We start from the raw sequence: 22,766 nt of genomic DNA, 5'->3' as shown, positions 1-22,766 counted from the left end.
GAACATATAACTCAAGATAGGATGATCCACTAGCAAGATAAATCTGCACCATCGCCTCAAAGCTACGAACACCTTTGATATCAAATGAGTCATATGTCACGGGATCAATCGAAGCACAAAATTGATACTTAATAAAAGAAATGCTACTTGGCGTCGTTCTAAAGATTTTGCGTCTAATTCTTTTATGAAATTCTTTAAAATCTATACTTTGGTTAAAAACCATTCACACTGTGTTTTCTGATAAAAAAACAACGCCATTCTCGATGTCACAAACCTCACCATCATAGTAAATAATAGCACTAATACGTTCACTCATCATTAATTTCTATTCTGCTTAGCCTCTTTAATTTTACTTGCTGTAACTTATGCATCTTGAGAATGAAATTTGCCTCGTTTATAGCCTAAGGCCAATCATGAACTACTGTAGAAAAAGAGCGTCTATATGGTAGCTTTTTTTCGTAAATTTGCTGACATTGCATCCTACTTGAAGCGTTTTTGACATTATTTGTTCAGAAACATCTTCTCAAACTTATTTTTTCAGGAACTACTGTAGAAAAAGAGCGTCCATGTGGGAGCTTTTTTCTGTAATTTTGCTGACAGTGCATCATGCTTAAAGCGTTTTTGACACTATTTGTTCACAAACGTCTTCTCAAAATTATTTTTTCATGAACTACTGTATAAAAAGAGCGTCCATGTGGTAGCTTTTTTTATTCATTTTGCTGACAGTGCATCCTGCTTGAAGCGTTTTTGACACTATTTGTTCAGAAACATCTTCTCAAAATTATTTCTTCAAGAACTACTGCAGAAAAAGAGCATCGACATGGGAGTTTTTTTCTGTAATTTGCTAATAGTGCATCCTGCTTGAAGCGTTTTTAACACTATTTGTTCAGAAGCGTATTCTCAAAATTATTTTTTCAGGGTACAAAATAGTCAATTTTGTTAAAAAAAAATAAGCACAATGTTATTTTAAAAAAAATACACCCTAATTTAATTAAATTTAACCCTAAACCCTACACCCTAATTTAATTTATTTAAAAATCCTAGAACCCTAATTTACTTAATTTATCTAAAAACCATAAACCTTAATTTAACTTATTTAAAGCACTAATTTATTTAATTTATTTTAAAACCTTAAACCTAATTTATTTAAAGCCCTTAATTTATTTAAAACCCTAAAAACTCTAATTTACTTAATTTATTTGACAACCCTAAACCCTAATTTAAATAATTTTTATAAAACAATATTAAATCTTGGTTTATTTTTAAAATCTACTAAAACTCTAAACCTTAACTTGTTTTAACAAAAACTTAAACACTAAACTCTAACTTATTTTGACAAAACCCTAATCCTAAAAATCCTAAAAAATCCTAGATACTAAACATATAAATATTCCTAACATATAAAAACACGAAACAAAACACACCCTAAAAAAGAGCGTTTTTTACCATGTCAGCAAAATACACTGATTTAAAAGTATTTTACTGACATGACAAAAAAGTTCTCTTGCTGACAATATCTCCTTTAAACACGGCCACTTAAACACATTTTGGAAAAAAAAATAACCCTTTCTAATAAATCATACTGTAATCCGCCTATTTCCATAAATATAGGCCTTTTTAGTTAATTTAATCAGTTTTTTTTTTTATCACAGCTTTAGATTTCACTACTACAACAGTTACAAACATCGTTCAAGTCCACTACCCCGTAGACTCGAACGAAAATGGCGTCAAAGCTTGCATTTCTTCACATAAATGGCGCCTGGCTTCAATATCCGGAGCTCCAACACTCTAATTCATGGCTTTTCCGCCAAAAAATCAATTCAATCTCAGGGTTTAGCGGTTCATTTTCCGAAGACTCATCTTCATCATTGTTGTTGTCAAGGTTGCTACCTCTTAAAAGAACCCAAACTTTTCTCTCTCCTAAATGGTTGGACAAAAACCCTGATGCTACCCGAACCCTTATTGTCAAATCTCAGTTGAACTCCCCTCTCATTTCTCCTAACGATCAATGGGGAACCTGGACTGCTCTCTTCGCTACCGGTGCCTTCGGCTTATGGTAATCTCTCTCTCTCTCTCTCTCAAATTTCTAAAAGAAATTAATTTTTGGAGGCAATTGGTTTTTATATTATTTTCTTCAGAATAGTTTGTGGGTATTAAAGATGATTATTCGATAAATTGAACTTGAAGGTCAGAGAACACAAAGGCTGGAAGTGCATTGAGTGGTGCGCTAGTGAGTACTTTGATTGGTCTTGCTGCTAGTAACTTGGGGATAATTTCTTCTGAAGCTAAAGCCTACTCAATAGTAAAGGAGTTTTTGCTCCCATTGGCTGTTCCATTGTTGTTGTTTCGAGCAGATTTGCGACGTGTGATTAAGTCAACAGGGAAGCTTCTTCTTGCTTTCTTGCTGGGATCAGGTAATTCCGCTCCCTCCAGTCTTGATGGCCATTTCAATTTATCAGTTGGTTTGACTTGTTTTCAGGGTCATGATTTTGGGTTAGCAGGTTTCTCTGCAATTCTTTGCAGTCAAATCCTGCTATAGGAATTGTACCTTTTACTTTAATTTGATCAATTTTAATCTTGACCGAAATGGTAATATTTAAATCTGTTGATTAAATTATGCTATTAGTAATATATTATGCCTGAAGTTATAGATTTTGTCCATCTACTCTAATTGGATCATTCTTACTTGTTAAATTTTTAATAGTTGTTAAATTTATTAACTGATTTTTTGTGAGTAATATGTGTAAATAATAAGCTGACATCGTATTACATATGCAATAATATGTTTGATACATTAAATTTTAAAAATAACTGAACTTAATGAATTTAATAGTTACCATTTAGATAGAACTAAAATTTTTGAATTCTAAAAGTATAGGGATTGAAAATGACTAAATTAAAGTATATGTACTAAATCCATAACTTATGCAAAGTACAAAGTCTAATAGCATAATTTCATAATTCCTTGCTAGCGATTTAACCCCCTTATTTTTGCCAAACAGTGGCGACAACAGTTGGAACAGCACTGGCGTATCTGATAGTGCCGATGAGAGCACTTGGTCAAGATAGTTGGAAGATAGCTGCTGCCCTAATGGGTAGGCATATTGGCGGAGGTAATTTATTCATTCACTTCCTACAATCCTATTCTATGTTTGTATTTGATTGATTAAAGTCCCATGGGACCATTGTACTATAAATTAGATTGCATTTTGTCTACTCTATTCAAAAAATGAGCAAATGAGTCCCTATATATTATATCAAAGAACAAATTGGTCTTTTTCTTAAAAATCTCATCCAGTTTTATAGTTAAAAACTACTCCCTATATATCAGCATGAGATACATGTGGCACGTCACTTGTTACTACCTGGATATTCCATCAGCCACGCCAGTTTTTAATCGTACAAATGGATGAAAATTTTAACAAAAAAGACCAATTTACTCTTTGATTTAATGCAGAGGGACTAATTTGGACATCTTTTGTGTGGAGGGAACAAAATACAATTTTACTCTTACTTATCTAATCCCATTCCTGTTTCCTTGTCTACATCAACTGATCAAGTTACTTTGCTGATGTTGTTCAGCTGTCAATTATGTTGCCATTTCAAATGCCCTTGAAACTTCTGAATCTGTTTTAGCTGCTGGACTAGCTGCAGACAATGTTATCTGTGCAGTGTATTTTACAACACTGTTTGCCTTGGCTTCGAAAGTACCTGCCGAGACTTCAACATCACCTGAAGGTCTGCAATGCTTCTCAGTTTGTATCATTTCATAGACTTGCAATCTCTTTATCCTCATTACGAAAATGTATTAGCTACATCAAATGTGACTGCTTAAGTTTGTAGAATAATGTGGTTTTGTTTCAAAATTTGTATAATCTGATTAAAGTTGTTGAGACTTGAGCCAGATGTTGCAATGGGTGAGGGATCTATATCCGATGGCAAACTTCCTGTCCTAAAGATAGCAACAGCTCTTGCAGTATCTTTTGCCATCTGCAAACTTGGTGCGTATCTTACCAAATATTTTGGCATTCCGGGAGGTATCCTGCCTGCAGTTACAGCAATTGTTGTTATTCTGGCAACTGTATTTCCTGCCCAGTTTGGTCATCTTGCACCATCTGGGGAGGCTATGGCTCTAATTCTGATGCAGGTAACCAATCATTGTACAAAGCACTGATTCTTGTTGGTGTATGTTCAATTGGGAATGATATAAGTATATATGTGTGTGTGTGTGTTTTATGTAGGTGTTTTTCACTGTGGTTGGTGCAAGTGGAAACATATGGAGTGTCATCAGAACAGCACCCAGTATATTCATGTTTGCTCTGGTTCAGATTTCCATCCATTTGGCATTAATTCTGGGACTAGGGAAGCTATTTAAGTTCGACCTAAAGCTCTTGCTTATAGCATCAAATGCCAATGTTGGAGGTCCTACAACGGCATCCGGAATGGCTACGGCCAAAGGGTGGAGTTCTATGATTATTCCTGGTATTCTTGCCGGCATTTTTGGCATTGCCATTGCTACTTTTGTCGGATATGGCTTTGGAGTAAATGTTCTGAAATACATGTAAAACCTTCAATTAACTAATGCACCAGAGTTGGGCTTGCTCATGTAACCTTCTGTAAACTTGAAAACAATAAAAACAGATGAAGGGCAATTTGGAACATTACTATTGGCTGAAGTAGCTGAAAGGTCTATTTGCTTTGCGATCCATAGTAGTTGGTATGACGGTGGATAGTGCAAATTGAGGCATTGGATATTCGATTTATTTTTTTTGGCAAATTACACCATTAGTCATTCAATTATTGATAAGTTTTTGTTTCGATCATTTAACTAAAAAAATGAACAATTTGATCAACGAACTATTAAAAAGTTTTAATTTAAGTTATTGAACTATTTAAAAAATTTATTTAAGTTACTAGGTTGTTAATTTTTTTAATTCAGTAACTTAAATAAAATTTTGAGCAACTTGATGACTTAAATGAAAACTTTCGAATAGTTTAGTGACTAAATTATAATTTTTTAATTAAGTAACCAAAATAAAAACTTATTCATGGTTTAGTGATTAATGATGTAATTTACTCTTCGCTTTTTGTTTTACTCATTTTGATCATATTTAAATTTAGATTGTTTAACTGTTATCCGAGTAAATCTATATATTGATTTTAAATATCCTTTGTTCGATTTTTTTTAGATAATGGATTTGAAGTTAAATGTTCATAATATGAATTCACTTTACTTTTATGTAAAATATTCATATTTAAATATTTAAAATGAACTTATTTACTTTAGATTTGGTATCGATTGATAATTTATTTAATTTAGATTTGAATAATGATATACTGATTTAAAATAAATAATAAAATAACATAGATTTCAAAGTAAATTTGTAAATTCAAATTTAAATAATAATGTTGAAATTTAGCACGGTAAAGTTGAGGTGTTAAAAACTTTAAACCCAAGTTCAAGTTCTGTTTGTATAAATATGTGGATTCTCCTCTCTAGTTTGAGCCCTACATGTATAAATGTATGGACTTTCATCTAATATTTATTCTAAGTAGTTATACAATCTTTTGTTATCTTTATCTTCCTTTGCCTTCTTAGGTGTTATTTGATAACTGAAAGTTTAAGTGCGAAAAAATTTAAGTGTTGCATTTATAGTACTAAATTTTAGTTTGAAAATTGTTTGGTAAGTTAGTAAAAATTAAGTATTAAATGTAATTATTTTATTTGAGTAAAAATTAAGTTTTAAATGTAATTATATTATTTGATAAAAGTAAATATCAATTTTAAAATATTATTTATTTCACAATTTTAATCTTACTAATATAATAACTTATATTATTTGGGATATTTTTTGATAAAAGTTAAATATGTTAATTTGAATACCACATTTTCAAAAAATATATTATTTCAAATATGGTATTCTTTTAATAAAATAAAATTGTAATACCCCATACCCGGCTTGGACGCTAGGCTGAATATCGAGATGTCACACCATTGTCTCATGTCACATACATCAAGTAGAAAGCTCATTGAAAACAAAACGTCCATCATTTTATTGTACGTATAGGTTTTAAGTCAATCATACAAGATAGTTACCATTTCTACAAGCTAAATTTACAATAATTAGTCTTATAAACAATTTAGAACATGCATAAGGTCCATTTAGCAAAATTCTGAAACTATGTCCGTAGGTATTGATAAAGGTATCATATTTTCTCTAAGTGCTATCAATACCACCTGGAAAAACGATACCAAACTTGCATTCTGTTTCTCGCCAAATTTCAAGACATTGAAAAATATTGGTACCTTTCATAAGGTATTGATAATTACACCACAAGTATCGATACTTGGGCTAAGGTATCGATACCAATCTCTATTCTAACTTCCTACACGTTTCAAAACACAGAGGTATTGATTTTAAAACTCGATTATCGATACCTCTACTCCAGACCTCAAAAATGCAGTATACATATGCAATTAATCCATTCGAATTTAGTTCCTAAACATCATGCATCAATTACTTTGAAAAATAATCATTAAACAGCCTAATTAATAGGTCAATATCGCAAAATCATGTTCGAGCAAGTAATGTCAATCCATCCTAAAGTTCATGAGCCCAAGCATAACAATAACATGTAATCCTTATAAACCAAACCAAAAACCAACAATAATGTCTAGAAATCAAAAGGGCTATAACGAGTCTACCATATTGCCTCATTCCCCAAAACGTAAATAAATATAGAATACCTATGGAATAATGCAACAGTCTTGCTTGGATCACCTATTGGAACTACATCGCTCACACCAGCACACAACTAATTTGCAAAGTTTAAGAAGGGAGTGGATGAGCTTGTAACGTCCCATTTTTAGTCAAATCAAAATATTGGTTTCAAGACCACAAATTTGAGGTCAAAATATTTATTTTATTATTATTTTAATGTCTACAGCATGATAGTATGACTGTGTGAAAATTTCGTTAAGAATTTTTAGCGTTTGAGTGTTTAATTTGATAAAAAAGACTAAATCGCGTAAAGTGTTAAAGTGGAGTTCTATTAGCCAAAGGTATCTAATAGCTATGGAATTTTAAATTAGAGGTCCTTATGTTGTAATTAAACCATGGTTAATATGAGTGGACAAAGATTGGCATGTATTAAGTGATAACCAAGGTTAAAATAGTAAATTATTAAATAAACTAAGTAAAATATAGAAAAACAAATGAGTTATCTTCCTTAATGTGTTCATCCACCAAGTTTTAAGCTAGGAAATCACCATTAAAATAGCTTCAAGGTTCGACCAACTATCATCTATGCATGTAAGTGTGATTTTGTCTCGTTTTTAATGATTTCTGTATTTTTGAGATTGTTACAGCTTAATCTAGCTAGTCTAAGGACTAATTTGCAAAATTGTTAAAGGTTTAGGGGTTTTCCATTGATGAATATAGGTGTATTTTGATGTTTTATTACAAAAAATGTATGCTTTTTGTTAGATAAACAAATTTTGTAAAGTGATTTTTGGTAAAATTTCCAATTAGGTATTAAATTGTGAAGTGTGTAAATTTTGTGGTTAAATTGTGAAATAAATGAAAAATATGGCCTGCTATGGGGCTATATGAAATTCGGCTAGCATGGGTAGGGACCTACTTGCATGAATTTGTATTTTTATGAGCTAAAGACTAAATTGTAAAAATGTTGAAATATTAGGGAAAAAAGTGTAAAGTTGCCTTAAGATACATTTTGGGCTAGATTGAATAGAATGATAATTAATTAAGTTAATTTTGATTACATATAGATCACAAAAAGCGAAGTTCAGATTTAGATCGGGGGGAAAACAAAGTATCAGACTAGTCGATCCGTTTCGTTGTTTTTACAATTGAGGTAAGTTTGTATGCTAATAAACATTATTGAAATTGTATTTTAAATGTTTTATATTTGAATTATTAATGAATTTGATTGTACGAAAATGTTCGACGAAGATTCGGTATTGAGAAATCCCGGTTGAACCTTAGGAATAGATTAAGATACCAATGACATGTCATTAGGGGTTATGTGATTTGGATGCTGGTTCGTACGTCCTACCAGTGGTTGAGTTATCTGGCATGTGTTGCGAATTCTCATTAGCTTGTGTGAGCAGCACCGTATAGTTACGTAATGACCGTCAGCTTGTGTGAGCAGACTCGTTGATAGCTTGAGAGTGAGCATTATATGTGATATGAGATTAAGATAGCTTCGGCTATGTATTGGCACTTAGGGTGTGAGATTCCCAAGTATCCGATAGTATTCCAAATGGTTTAACGGGTATATCAAAAACATGGATGAGTATGAGATTGATACGAGTTGGCACGGGTACGTACATGAACTGTACAAGCATTGAATTGAAGAAACTTGTGAATTTCATATCTAAACTTGTGTATGAAAATGTGATAGCTTTGTGGAGCAACATGAATTATATTATGATATGTTTAAATTACTTAAATTATATTTGTATGGTAAGTTGAGTTTATTACTATACGAACTTACTAAGCTTTATAGCTTACTTCGTTTTCTTTTTCGTGTTTTATAGTGACTATCAAAGCTAGCCCGGATTGGGAGTCGTCAGAGATTGCATTACACTATCGAGTTTTCACTTTGGTACTTTTGAGTTTATGTATTTGGTTATATGACATGTCTATGAATTATGGTCATTTTGGTAAATAGTTTGGTAATGGATTTAGTCATTTGAGTTGGCTTGTAAATGATGAATGGGTTGTTATGTGTATAGCCATGTGATTTGACTTATTTTGGTTGATTTGGTTGTGTGTGTGTGTATATATATATATATATATGGGAAAGGCCTTTTGATATATATGCATTTGGTAGTTGCTATGTAAATGCTTCTGGTGAATGGTTGTTTATGATTTGGTAAATTGATAGTAGGTATGCTTGTGATTCTAGGCAAATTGGTGCATAGATAAAAGTGACCGTTTGGGTTATTTGAGAATGTGAACTTGGTATGAATTTGAATGGTATATTAAGGTACTTGTGTGCTTTGTAATTGTTGATAATGAAAAGGCATGAGTTGAGTTTAATTGAGATTGGTTAGATTGTCTATTAATGCTATGTTATATGTCAATTGATGTGTTTAGATGGATGCAAGTTTGGGTGAGAAAAATGGCTTGGTAAATAGCCTTTTTTTGTCCACACGGGCAGAGACACGGGCGTATGTCTCAGCTGTGTGTGACACACGGTCAGGTGATATAGCCGTGTGTCCCCTGGTGTTTAATTAGAAATCAAGTCAATATGCTCCACACAGCCTAGCACACGAGCATGTGACTTGGCCATGTGGCATAAGCCAGTATAACCTACATGATGCGAATCAGGTCGCATTATGTTTCGACACAACTCACCGACCTCAAACTTGGCCTAAACTTGAAGGGCCCAAGTGCAAGATGAAATATCTCATAGGCCTGATTGATTATTTAATATAGTTTTATTTAAATTAATAAGTTTGCATATTTTTAATTTTAGACTTGCACTTGGTGTGTTCTGCATTTAATAAAGTTATGCATTATGTAACTTCCATGCTAGTTAAGTATGCATCATAAATAATGACATGCATTATGTAACTACCATGTTAGTTTAAGTCTGCATCATTAAATTAAGTCTTGCATTAAGTACTCATTTGTTCATTTAGTTTGCATTTCAAACCATGCATTTAAGCATCTTAGTTTAATAAATGAGTTGCTGGACATTTATTCAACTTATCTTAGTTTATTTAATAAGTGTTGCTCTTAATTAATCTAGTTACTAGGATTATGTATTGATGCATGAGTTTAAGTATATTTATTTATGCTTCTTTATTTAACTAGTTGTTAGAATAATTGATGCATAGTTCATTTATCTAAGTTAAGCATTAATGTGTGTTATGTTTAATAAGTGTTTACATGTGTTTAATAAGCTCATTTTAATGTGTTTATTGCAGGAGTTTTCTCAAGTCATAACCATTACAATTAAAGGCTGTTACAAATTAAATAAAGTGGCTGTTCAAGTCATTTTCGGTTACAAAGCAAGGGGGCTGTTACAAAGAAGGTGTATACATCATTTAAAGGAGGTTTAAGGAGCATTATATCATCCAATTTAATTTCGGCAGCAACCTTTTCCACTAGCCCTTTTTGCCATTTCAAAGGTCATTTCAAGCATTCAAACATCATTAAGAAGCAGGTTAAGAAGTTGGTGTCCATTCTGCTGACCAAGGGCTAATCAAGAGCTAACTCAAGAGTCATTTTTCAAGCAATTAAAGTCATTCATTCAGTTGAATTGAAATGAATTCAAGGATGGAGTTATTTGGCTTAAGAATGTGAAAACACTTGAGTTTAATTTTAGCTTTTAATTGGCACATTAAGTTGAATGTTTTTGACCATTCGACTAGCCTATTCTAGCACTATAAATAGGTGAAATCAGCTTTTGTAAAGAGACTTTTTCTGAATATATATGAAATATTTGAATTGTGAGTTATCCAATTCTCCTAGTTCTTAGAATTGATTTGACTTATCAAGCTTAGCTTGTGGCATCTATCCTTTCCTTGTTATTGGACTTATCACTTTCAAAGTGTGGTGTTCGTTTATACCAAGGTTCCTATCATCCTTGATAGTGGGTCGAGGTTCATCATATACCAAGGTTCCTATCATTCTTGATAGTGGGTCGAGGTTTTTTTCTTTGCTGTTTGTTTTAAAACCTTTTTTCCCTTCTTTCTTCAAGCCTTTTATTTGTTTAAACCTTTTTTTTTGTTTTGAAACGTTCAACTCTTACTCAAATTCACGATTAGGCAACATTACGACTCGAATCATCTCGAGGCCAGTTCGTATCAAATTGGTATTAGAGCTAGCGAATTTGGAGTGAGAATCAACGTGTTCGGCATCCCAGTATAGTGTTTTACATTAAAAAAATTCGAAAAAAATCGTGAAAAAAAATGTTCAAGTGCTTTGTTTTGATCTATCCATTTGCTGCTCAAAGACACCCAATCAATCTTCTTACCATTCAGCCACACTTAATTTTTTTTCATTTCCTTTGTTTCTAGCCTACCAATTGTCCTACAATATTATCCTTTGTAACTCGAACATCAAGTTTGTAAGCCGACCCACAACAATAGCTTTGAAGTTCAAGTAATTCTTAAGAACTTAGAGAAGCGGAGTGAGTGGTAAAAGGCACGAGTGTTGTGAGAGCTTTAGTGTAATATCCCGAATTAGGGCCTAATTGGAATACTGGTTTCATGACGACAAATCTGAGATAGAAATAATTATTTTATAATTATTTTGAGGTTTATGATATGATTGCATGATTGTGTGAAAATTTCGTGATGAAATTCTATGCATAAAGTGCTTAATCGAGATTAGGGACTAAATCGAATAATTTGCAAAACTTGCATTCTAGAAGTTTTTACTATGAAATTGCTTTGGATATTAATGAGGAGGTCTTAAATAGAAATTTGACCAATTTCTAAGTCTATGGACAAAAATTGGACATGGATGGAATTTTTGAAAAGTTTAGTAGTAAGGGCATTTTGGTCATTTAGTTATTAAAATAAATTAAAAACGAAATTAAAAGCCAATTTTTGTCCATCATCTTCATTAGGCTGAAATTTCAAGGGTTCTCCATAGCTAGGGTTTGTTTCAAGCTTTCAAGCTCCATAGTAAGTGATTCCAAGCCCCGTTTTTAATGTTCTTTAAGTTTTTAGAATCCCGAAAGCTCGATTTAGCTTATGTTAGCAATAATTCGACCTAGGGTTCATATTTGGAAAAATACCCATAGGTGAAATTTTTGTATTTTGGTGTTTTATGCTAGAATATGAGGTTTTAAATTATGTTATACAACTTGTGCTACTCGATTTTAAGTGAAAACGAGTAAAAGGGCTTAATCGGTAAAAATACCTAATAGTCATAAGTGCATGTTAGAGTGTGAATTTGATGCTGTCATAGAAGGGAAAAATGATCAGCATGTCATAAAACATAAGAATAAGGGCTGAAATTAAATTCCCGAGCCTAGGGGCAAAATCATAATTTTGTAAAAGTTAAGGGACAAAAACGTAATTTTTCCATAATGTGATTTTTGGATTGAAATAAATAGTATGAGTGTTAAATGAATTAAATGTGTTTTTATAGATCAAGAAAGACATCGAATCGATCGTGATCAGGGAAAAGAAAAGCTTTCAGACTAAATTCTAACATTTTTAAAGTTTGCACCGAGGTAAGTTCGTACATGAATAATTTATCGATTTTTTTTACTGTTATTTTATGTTGTTATCATATGAATTGGTGGCTGTCCATAGAACGATTAAATGATGGAAATTTGCAAATTTAATTAGATTGTGAATAAGTGTTAACAGTGAAAAAGGAAAGATTTTCCCGGTTGAACCTTCAGAATAGGAACAATACGAATGACCCATTGTGAGTACACGTGTGTAGTACTAAGTGCAGACTACTACGTGTACCATACTGTTAAGTCGCATGTGTAGTACTAAGTGCAGGCTACTATGCGTACTCAATGACTTCGATCACGTGTGTAGTACTAAGTGTAGGCTACTACGTGTACCAGATGGTGGGGTCACGTGTGTAGTACTAAGTGCAGGCTACTACATGTACCGAATTGTTGGTCGCATGTGTAGTACTAAGTGCAGGCTACTATGCATATCAGATAGCTTCGGCTATAAGTGTGGAAGGGGGAAATATGTGTAAACAATGGTATATTTGTTATTTTTCCGTTGAGTTCAACCGGGAAAATCGATAAAGTGGTAATATATGAAAAGTTAGGAGCTATGTGCTCGATAATTGAGCGAATTCTAGTATAAAAAAAAGGACTAGGTGGAATTATGCAAGAGTGAATGTTAGAAATAAAACAGTGTTGGACTGCAGCAGTTACATGATTTTAAAAATTTACTAAAAATAGTAGAAGTTGAATAAAAATGCAAATGATATATGAAATAAATCCTAATGAGTCTATTTTTAGATAAAAGAAACAAGGGAAGCAAAATAATTCTATATTGTGTGATATTTGAATGGATTCATTATTGAGTATATTTTTAAGAGAAACAAACGGCATGGTCGTTGAAATTCTGTACAGGGAGAAATTTGGTTCGTAGTGCATAGGGGTCAGAGTAGTCATACCCTGAAACAGGGGAGAATTTAACTAATAAACTGTACTAATTGGCCTCACAAAAAATTCTAGAAAAAAATTAGTAAGTATACATATGAGTATAGTTTCAGGAAAAATTTACGGAATTGAATTTCGAGTCTTGTAGCTCGAGATATGATTTTTTTAAAACCAGGACTCCAGAAAATAGCCTTTCCTGAATATGTGATTATATACTAATATGATTGTTTTACTTTGATAAATTGTATATATCAATTTCGTACTTACTTACTAAGCTATATGCTTATCTTCTTTTCTTTTTATTGTCTTATAAAATTACTAAGCCAGCTCGGGATTTGGAGATCTTCGGAGACCCATCCACACTATCAATACTTTTTGGTACTTTGTAAACACTATTTTGGAATTATGGCATGTATAGAGGGTTGAATCATTTTTTTATATGTTATAACTAATTTGGTTTAAAATATTACTTTTCAAAATTTGATAATTTACTTGTAAATATTGATGTATATCTGTTAATGTTATCTATTTTTGCTCAAGCTAGAAGAATTAATTATGTAAGGTCATGTAAATGTGTGAATTCATGTTTTCGTGATCTGTAATATTCCGTACCTTGTTCCGGATTAGAACATGGGTATGAGGTGTTACATTTATTGGTATCAGAGCCAAGGTTTGGCGGTTCTCAGATTTACGTACTGTGTGTGGAAGTCTATCTATACATGCCATAATTATATTATGATAGTGTGATGACTCCTGACAATTTAAATCGTGTTTTTATATAGTAAATGGATCCCGACCGAGCTGTAGCTGATGATGTAGAAAGTAATGCACCGGCTCCCGCACAAGGGACTGCGCCAGTTGAGAGCAAACATGAGACACATGATCAGGGAGATGGGGCCCGGGAAGCCTTTCTCCATATGATGAGTAATTGGTACACAGAATTTGTTTGGGCAAATCCGAACGTTCAGCTTCCTCCACCCCCTCCTATTCCTCAACCAGTTCCTGTAGTTCCTCAAGGTGCCGAAATAACAAGATTGAGCAAACCCCCAGTTGATAAAATTCGAAAGCAAGGGGCTGAAGAATTTAGGGCTAATATAGATGATGATCCCGAGAAAGCAGAGTTCTGGCTTGAAAATTCTATCAGGGTATTCGATGGGCTTTCTTGCACTCCCGAAGAATGTTTGAAATTTGCTATATCTTTACTACGGGATTCGGCATATCATTGGTGGAAGACACTGGTATCTGTGGTTCTGAAAGAAAGGGTTACATGGGATTTCTTTCAAGAGGAGTTTAGAAAGAAGTATATAAGCCAGCGGTTCATTGATCAAAAATGGAAAGAGTTCCTTGAGTTGAAACAAGGTAAAATGTCTGTGGCAGAATATGAACGTGAATTTGTCAGACTCAGCAAGTATACCTAGGAGTGTGTGTCCACTGAAGCAATTATGTGTAAGAGGTTCAAGGATGGGCTAAATGAAGACATCAAGCTACTAGTTGGGATTTTAGAGTTGAAAGAGTTTGTGGTATTGGTCGATCGAGCTTGTAAAGCTGAAGAACTAAGTAACGAGAAGAGAAAAGCTGTGAATGAAGCCAGAGACGCAAGAAAGAGGCCAATGAGTAAGTCATTTCAATCTCAGTCAAAAAAGTATAAAGAAATGAATCCTCGGTTGGCTATTTCAACTAGACATTCGTATCGGGATATTGGGAGATCATATTCGGGTTCTAAAGCTCAAGCTACTTCAATGGCGAGTGTAGGTAATGTGAGATCTAATAGACCCGAGTGCCAGCACTGTGGTAAAAAACATTTCGAAGAGTGTTGGACGACTAGTCGGGCTTGATTCAAATGTGGTTCTCGAGAACATTATATTAAGGATTGTCCAAAAAGGGTTGAAGAAGAAAAATTTCAGAGTGCCAGACAGACTAGTGCTGCTAATAAAGGTAGACCTCCGAGAAATACCAGAAGTGGAGCTAACAGTCGAAGTGTGACAAAGGAATCAACTGGGAGACCGGAAGCTAGAGTACCTGCTAGAGCTTATGCCATACGTGCTCGGGAATAGGCGTCATCTCCTGATGTGGTTACTGGTACATTTTCTCTTTATGATACTATTGTTATTGCATTGATTGATCCCGGATCTACTCATTCTTATGTTTGTGTGAATTTGGTATCTAGTAAGAGCTTGCCTGTAGAATTTATTGAATTTGTGATTAAAGTGTCAAACCCTTTAGGCAAATATGTGTTAGTAGATAAGGTTTGCAAAAATTACCCTTTGATGATTCAAGGTCATTGTTTTCTGGCTAATCTAATGTTGCTACCATTTGACGAGTTTGATGTCATTTTTGGTATGGATTGGTTGATATTACATGATGCCAGAATAAATTGCCAACAGAAAACTCTTGAGTTGAAATGTGAAAATGGTGAAATTTTTCCGGTGGAAACAAATGAATCAAATAAATTGCCTATGGTGATTTCGTACATGTCTGCTCAGCGATATATGCGAAAAGGGTGTGAAGCTTATCTTGCTTATGTATTAAATACTAAAATGTCTGAGTCGAAGCTTGAATCAGTACCAGTAGTCTGTGAATTCCCGGATGTATTTCCAGAAGAATTGTCGGGGTTGCCTCCGATCAGAGAGGTAGAGTTTGCTATTGATTTATTACTTGGAACTGTACCAATTTTGATCTCTCCATACAGAATGGCTCCGACTGAATTGAAAGAATTAAAAGCTCAGTTGCAAGAGTTAACAGATAAGGGGTTTGTGAGACCGAGTTTCTCTCCCTGGGGTGCCCCCGTGTTGTTTGTAAAGAAAAAGGATGGATCTATGAGACTTTGTATTGACTATCGAAAGTTCAACAAGGTGACGATAAAGAAAAGGTATCCGTTACCTAGACTCGATGATTTATTTGACCAGTTAAAAGGGGCGACAGTGTTTTCAAAGATTGATTTGAGATCCGGTTACTATCAGTTGAGAGTTAAAGAGTTGGATGTGCCAAAAACCGCTTTCAGAACGAGGTATGGGCACTACGAATTTCTTGTGATGCCCTTCGGTTTAACCAATGCTCTGGCTATCTTTATGGATTTGATGAATCGAATCTTTCGGCCATACTTGGATAGGCTTGTGGTTGTGTTCATAGATGATATCTTGATTTATTCTCGAAACGAGTCCGAGCATGCTGAACATTTAAGAATGGTATTACAGATTCTAAGAGAAAAGAAATTGTTTTCTAAATTCAGTAAATGTGAATTTTGGCTTCATGAAGTTGGATTTTTGGGACATGTAGTTTCGGGTGATGGTATTCAGGTCAATCAGAGCAAAGTTTCGGCAATTGTTAATTGAAAACCGCCAAAAGATGTATCTGAGGTTAGAAGCTTTTTGGGCTTAGCTGGATATTATCGACGCTTTGTCAAGGGATTTTCAATGATTGCCTCTCCTATGACTAAGCTGTTGCAAAAGAATGTTAAATTTGATTGGACTGAAGAGTGTCAACAAAGTTTTGAGACGTTGAAAGAGCGGTTGACCAAAGCACCAGTGTTAGTGCAACCCGAGTCGGGGAAAGAATTTGTGATCTACAGTGACGCGTCATCAATTGGTCTTGGTTGTGTTTTAATGCAAGAAGGTAAAGTAGTAGCTTATGCCTCAAGATAGTTGAAACCGCATGAGAAAAATTACCCGACACATGATTTAGAGTTGGCCGCCATTGTCTTTGCTTTGAAGATTTGGCGTCATTATTTATACGGTGAGAAATACCGAATCTTTACTGATCACAAAAGTTTGAAATATTTGATGAATCAAAAAGATTTGAATTTATGACAACGGAGATGGCTTGAATTATTAAAGGATTATGAATTAATAATTGATTATCATCCCAGGAAAGCGAATGTAGTCGCAGATGCCTTAAGTAGAAAATCTTTGTTTGCTTTGAGAGCTATGGGTACAGATTTGGCTATGTCTGATGATGGTTTGATTTTGGCCGAGTTAAGAGTTAGGCCGCTATTTCTTCAGCAAATTTGTGAAGCTCAGAAGAATGATAGGGAATTGAGAGCCAAGCGAGCTCAGTGTGAATTGGATTGTAACTCAGACTTTCGAATCAGACCAGAGGGTTGCTTAATGTTCCGTGATCGAGTATGTGTACCGAAAGATGTTGAGTTGATTCAGAAGATTTTACATGAGGCACACAATGGTTGTTTGCAAGTTCATCCTGTAGTACGAAAATGTACAACGACCTAAAGAAAATAAATTGGTGGAATGGTATGAAGAGAGATATCTCTGAGTTTGTAGCAAAATGCTTGATTTGCCAGCAAGTGAAGGCTGAACACCAGGTACCTTCAGGTTTAATTCAACCAGTGATGATTCCCGAATGGAAATGGGACAGAATTACGATGGATTTTGTGACAGGGTTGCCTCTGACTCCGAAAAAAAAATGCAGTCTAGGTTGTGGTTGATAGATTAACAAAATCGGCTCACTTTATACCAGTACGTACCGACGACTACCTTGATAAGTTGGCTGAATTATATATTTCTGAAATTGTGAAATTATACGGAGTACCTATGTCTATTATTTCGGATAGAGATCCGAGATTTACTTCGAGGTTTTGGAAAAATTTGCAAGAAGCTTTGGGTACGAAATTGAATTTCAGTACCGCATTTCATCCACAAACTGACGGTCAATCCGAAAGAGTAATTCAGGTACTTGAGGATATGCTCCGATGTTGTGTTTTAGAATTTCAGGGCAGCTGGGAGAAATATTTACCCTTGGTCGAATTTGCCTACAACAACAGTTTTCAATCGAGCATACAGATGGCACCGTACGAAGCATTGTATGGTCGCTAGTGTCGGACTCCTTTGTATTGGACCGAGCTCAGTGAGAAACAGATTCACGAAGTTGACTTGATTAGAGAAACTGAAGAGAAAGTAAAAGTGATTCGTGATTGAAAGTAAAAGTGATTCGTGATTGTCTGAAAACTGCTTCAGATCTACAAAAGTCATATGCGGATTTGAAGAGAAAAGAGATCGAGTTCCAAGTGGGTGATAAAGTTTTTCTAAAGGTATCTCCGTGGAAGAAAATTTTAAGGTTTGGCCGAAAAGGCAAGTTGAGTCCGCGTTTCATTGGGCCTTATAAGGTTAATGAAAGAGTTGGACCAATGGCTTGTTGGCTAGCCTTGCCAACTGAGTTGGAAAAGATTCATAATGTGTTTCATGTGTCGATGCTGTGACGTTACCGTTCTGATCCTTCACATGTGATTCCTCTGACAGAAATTGAAATTCAACCGGATATGACCTATGAGGAGGAACCAATAAAGATTTTGGCTCGGAAAATTAAATAGTTGAGAAATAAAAGTATAGCCTTAGTGAAAGTATTGTGGCACAGACATGGAATAGAAGAGGCTACGTGGGAACCTGAGGAAATTATGAGAAACCCATACCGACATCTATTTACCGGTAAGATTTTCGAGGATGAAAATCCTTAAAGGGGGGAGAGTTGTAATATCCCGAATTAGGGCCTAATCAGAATAGTGGTTTCGTGACCACAAATCCGAGATAGAAATAATTATTTTATAATTATTTTGAGGTTTATGATATGATTGCATGATTGTGTGAAAATTTCGTGATGAAATTCTATACATAAAGTGCTTAAGTTGAGATTAGGGACTAAATCGAATAATTTGCAAAACTTGCATTTTAGAAGTTTTTAGTATGAAATTGCTTTGGAATATTAATGAGGAGGTCTTAAATAGCAATTTGACCAGTTTCTAAGTCTATGGACAAAAATTGGATATTGATGGAATTTTTGGAAAGTTTAGTAGTAAGGGCATTTTGGTCATTTAGTTATTAAAATGAATTAAAAACAAAAGTAAAAGCCAATTTTTGTCCATCATCTTCATTAGGCCAAAATTTCAAGCTTTCAAGCTCCATAGTAAGTGATTCCAAGCCCCGTTTTTAATGTTCTTTACGTTTTTGGAATCCCGGTAGCTCGATTTAGCTTATGTTAGCAATAATTCGACCTAGGGTTCATATTTGGGAAAATACCCATAGGTGAAATTTGTGTATTTTGGTGTTTTATGCTAGAATATGAGATTTTAAATTATGTTAGACAACTTGTGCTACTCGGTTTTAAGTGAAAACGAGTAAAAGGGCTTAATCGGTAAAAATACCTAATAATCATAAGTGCATGTTAGAGTGTGAATTTGATGCTGTCATAGAAGGGAAAAATGATCAGCATGTCATAAGACATAAGAATAAGGGTTGAAATTAAATTCCCGAGCCTAGGGAAAAAACCGTAATTTTGTAAAAGTTAGGGGGCAAAAATGTAATTTTTCCATAATGTGATTTTTGGATTGAAATAAATAGTATGAGTGTTAAATGAATTAAATGTGTTTTTATAGATAAAGAAAGACATGGAATCGATCGTGATCGGGGAAAAGAAAAGCTTTCGGACTAAATTATAACATTTTTAAAGTTTGCACCGAGGTAAGTTCGTACATGAATAATTTATCAATTTTTTTTAATGTTATTTTATGTTGTTATCATATGAATTGGTGGCTATCCATAGAACGATTAAATGATGGAAATTTACAAATTTAATTAGATTGTGAATAAGTGTTAACAGTGAAAAAGGAAAGATTTTCCCGGTTGAACCTTTGGAACAGGAACAATACGAATGACCCATTGTGAGTACACGTGTGTAGTACTAAGTGCAGGCTACTACGTGTACCATACTGTTAAGTCGCATGTGTAGTACTAAGTGCAGGCTATTATGCGTACTCAATGACTTCGATCACGTGTGTAGTACTAAGTGCAAGCTACTACGTGTATCAGATGGTGAGGTCACGTGTGTAGTACTAAGTGCAGGCTATTATGCGTACTCAATGACTTCGATCACGTGTGTAGTACTAAGTGCAGGCTACTATGCATATCAGATAGCTTCGGCTATAAGTGTGGAAGGGGGAAATATGTGTAAACAATGGTATATTTGTTATTTTTCTGTTGAGTTCAACGGGGAAAATCGATAAAGTGGTAATATATGAAAAGTTAGGAGCTATATGCTCGATAATTGAGCGAATTCTAGTATAACAGTACCGGTAGTCTACGAATTCCCGGATGTATTTCCAGAAGTATTGTCGGGGTTGCCTCCGATCAGAGAGGTAGAGTTTGCTATTGATTTATTACTTGGAACTGCACCAATTTTGATCTCTCCATACAGAATGGCTCCGATTGAATTGAAAGAATTAAAAGCTCAGTTGTAAGAGTTAACAGATAAGGGGTTTGTGAGACTGTGTTTTTCTCCCTGGGGTGCCCCCGTGTTGTTTGTAAAGAAAAAGGATGGATCTATGAGACTTTGTATTGACTATCGAAAGTTCAACAAGGTGACGATAAAGAACAGGTATCTGTTACCTAGAATCGATGATTTATTTGACCAGTTAAAAGGGGCCACAGTGTTTTCAAAGATTGATTTGAGATCCGGATACTATCAGCTGAGAGTTAAAGAGTCGAATGTACCAAAAACCGCTTTCAGAACGAGGTATGGACACTATGAATTTCTTGTGATGCCCTTCGGTTTAACCAATGCTCCGGCTATTTTTATGGATTTGATGAATCGAATCTTTCGGCCATACTTGGATAGGTTTGTGGTTGTGTTCATAGATGATATCCTGATTTATTCTCGAAACGAGTCCGAGCATGCTGAACATTTAAGAATGGTATAACAGATTCTAAGAGAAACGAAATTATTTGCTAAATTTAGTAAAAGTGAATTTTGGCTTCATAAAGTCGGATTTTTGGGACATGTAGTTTCGGGTGATGGTATTCGGGTCGATCAGAGCAAAGTTTCGGCAATTGTTAATTGAAAACCGCCAAAAGATGTATCTGAGGTTAGAAGCTTTTTGGGCTTAGCTGGATATTATCGATGCTTTGTCAAGGGATTTTCAATGATTGCCTCTCCTATGACTAACCTGTTGCAAAAGAATGTTAAATTTGATTGGACTGAAGAGTGTCAACAAAGTTTTGAGAAGCTGAAAGAGCGGTTGACCAAAGCACCAGTGTTAGTGCAACCCGAGTCGGGGAAAGAATTTGTGATCTACAGTGACGCGTCATCAATTTGTCTTGGTTTTGTTTTAATACAAGAAGGTAAAGTAGTAGCTTATGCCTCAAGATAGTTGAACCGCATGAGAAAAAATTACCCGACGCATGATTTAGAGTTGGCCGTTATTGTCTTTGCTTTGAAGATTTGGCGTCATTATTTATACGGTGAGAAATGTCGAATCTTTACTGATCACAAAAGTTTGAAATATTTGATGAATCAAAAAGATTTGAATTTACGACAACGGAGATGGCTTGAATTATTAAAGGATTATGAATTAATAATTGATTATCATCCCGGGAAAGCGAATGTAGTCGCAGATGCCTTAAGTAGAAAATCTTTATTTGCTTTGAGAGCTATGGGTACAGATTTGGCTATGTCTGATGATGGTTTGATTTTGGCTGAGTTAAGAGTTAGGCCGCTATTTCTTCAGCAAATTTGTGAAGCTCAGAAGAATGATAGGGAATTGCGAGCCAAGCGAGCTCAGTGTGAATTGGATTGTAACTCAGACTTTCGAATCGGACCAGAGGGTTGCTTAATGTTCCGTGATCGAGTATGTGTATCGAAAGATGTTGAGTTGATTCAGAAGATTTTACATGAGGCACACAATGGTTGTTTGCAAGTTCATCCTGGCAGTACGAAAATGTACAATGACCTAAAGAAAATATATTGGTGGAATGGTATGAAGAGAGATGTCTTTGAGTTTGTAGCAAAATGCTTGATTTTCCAGGAAGTGAAGGCTGAACACCAGGTACCTTCAGGTTTACTTCAACCAGTGATGATTCTCGAATGGAAATGGGACAGAATTACGATGGATTTTGTGACAGGGTTGCCTCTGACTCTGAAAAAAAAAATGCAGCCTAGGTTGTGGTTGATAGATTAACAAAATCGGCTCACTTTATACCAGTACGTACCGATGACTCCCTTGATAAGTTGGCTGAATTATACATTTCTGAAATTGTGAAATTACACGGAGTACCTATGTCTATTATTTCGGATAGAGATCCGAGATTTACTTCGAGGTTTTGGAAAAAGTTGCAAGAAGCTTCGGGTACGAAATTGAATTTCAGTACCGCATTTCATCCACAAACTAACGGTCAATCCGAAAGAGTAATTCAGGTACTCGAGGGTATGCTCCGATGTTGTGTTTTAGAATTTCAGGGCAGTTGGGAGAAATATTTACCCTTGGTCGAATTTGCCTACAACAACAGTTTTCAATCGAGCATACAGATGGCACCGTACGAAGCATTGTATGGTCGCAAGTGTCGGACTCCTTTGTATTGGACCGAGCTCAATGAGAAACAGATTCACGGAGTTGACTTGATTAGAGAAACTGAAGAGAAAGTAAAAGTGATTCGTGATTGAAAGTAAAAGTGATTCGTGATTGAAAGTAAAAGTGATTCGTGATTGTCTGAAAGCTGCTTCAGATCGACAAAAGTCATATGCGGATTTGAAGAGAAAAGAGATTGAGTTCCAAGTGGGTGATAAAGTTTTTCTAAAGGTATCTCCGTGGAAGAAAATTTTAAGGTTTGGCCGAAAAGGCAAGTTGAGTCCGCGTTTCATTGGGCCTT

General features: G+C 34.7%; 1 protein-coding gene across 1 annotated transcript; it reads left to right on the top strand.

The window, feature by feature from the left end:
- Positions 1 to 1,549: 1,549 nt before the first annotated feature.
- On the top strand, positions 1,550 to 4,661 carry LOC108454617 (uncharacterized). The gene is made up of 6 exons (XM_017753138.2): positions 1,550 to 2,056; positions 2,188 to 2,414; positions 3,003 to 3,113; positions 3,583 to 3,738; positions 3,906 to 4,147; positions 4,242 to 4,661. The coding sequence occupies exons 1-6, from the start codon at positions 1,722 to 1,724 to the stop codon at positions 4,563 to 4,565; spliced, it is 1,395 nt and encodes a 464-aa protein (XP_017608627.1). The 5' UTR covers positions 1,550 to 1,721; the 3' UTR covers positions 4,566 to 4,661.
- Positions 4,662 to 22,766: the final 18,105 nt, after the last annotated feature.

The sequence above is a fragment of the Gossypium arboreum genome, chromosome 9, assembly GCF_025698485.1.
Source record: "Gossypium arboreum isolate Shixiya-1 chromosome 9, ASM2569848v2, whole genome shotgun sequence".
Classification (NCBI taxonomy): domain Eukaryota; kingdom Viridiplantae; phylum Streptophyta; class Magnoliopsida; order Malvales; family Malvaceae; genus Gossypium; species Gossypium arboreum.
Note: the sequence above shows the minus strand (reverse complement) of the source record. Positions and strands in the feature narration are given on the sequence as shown.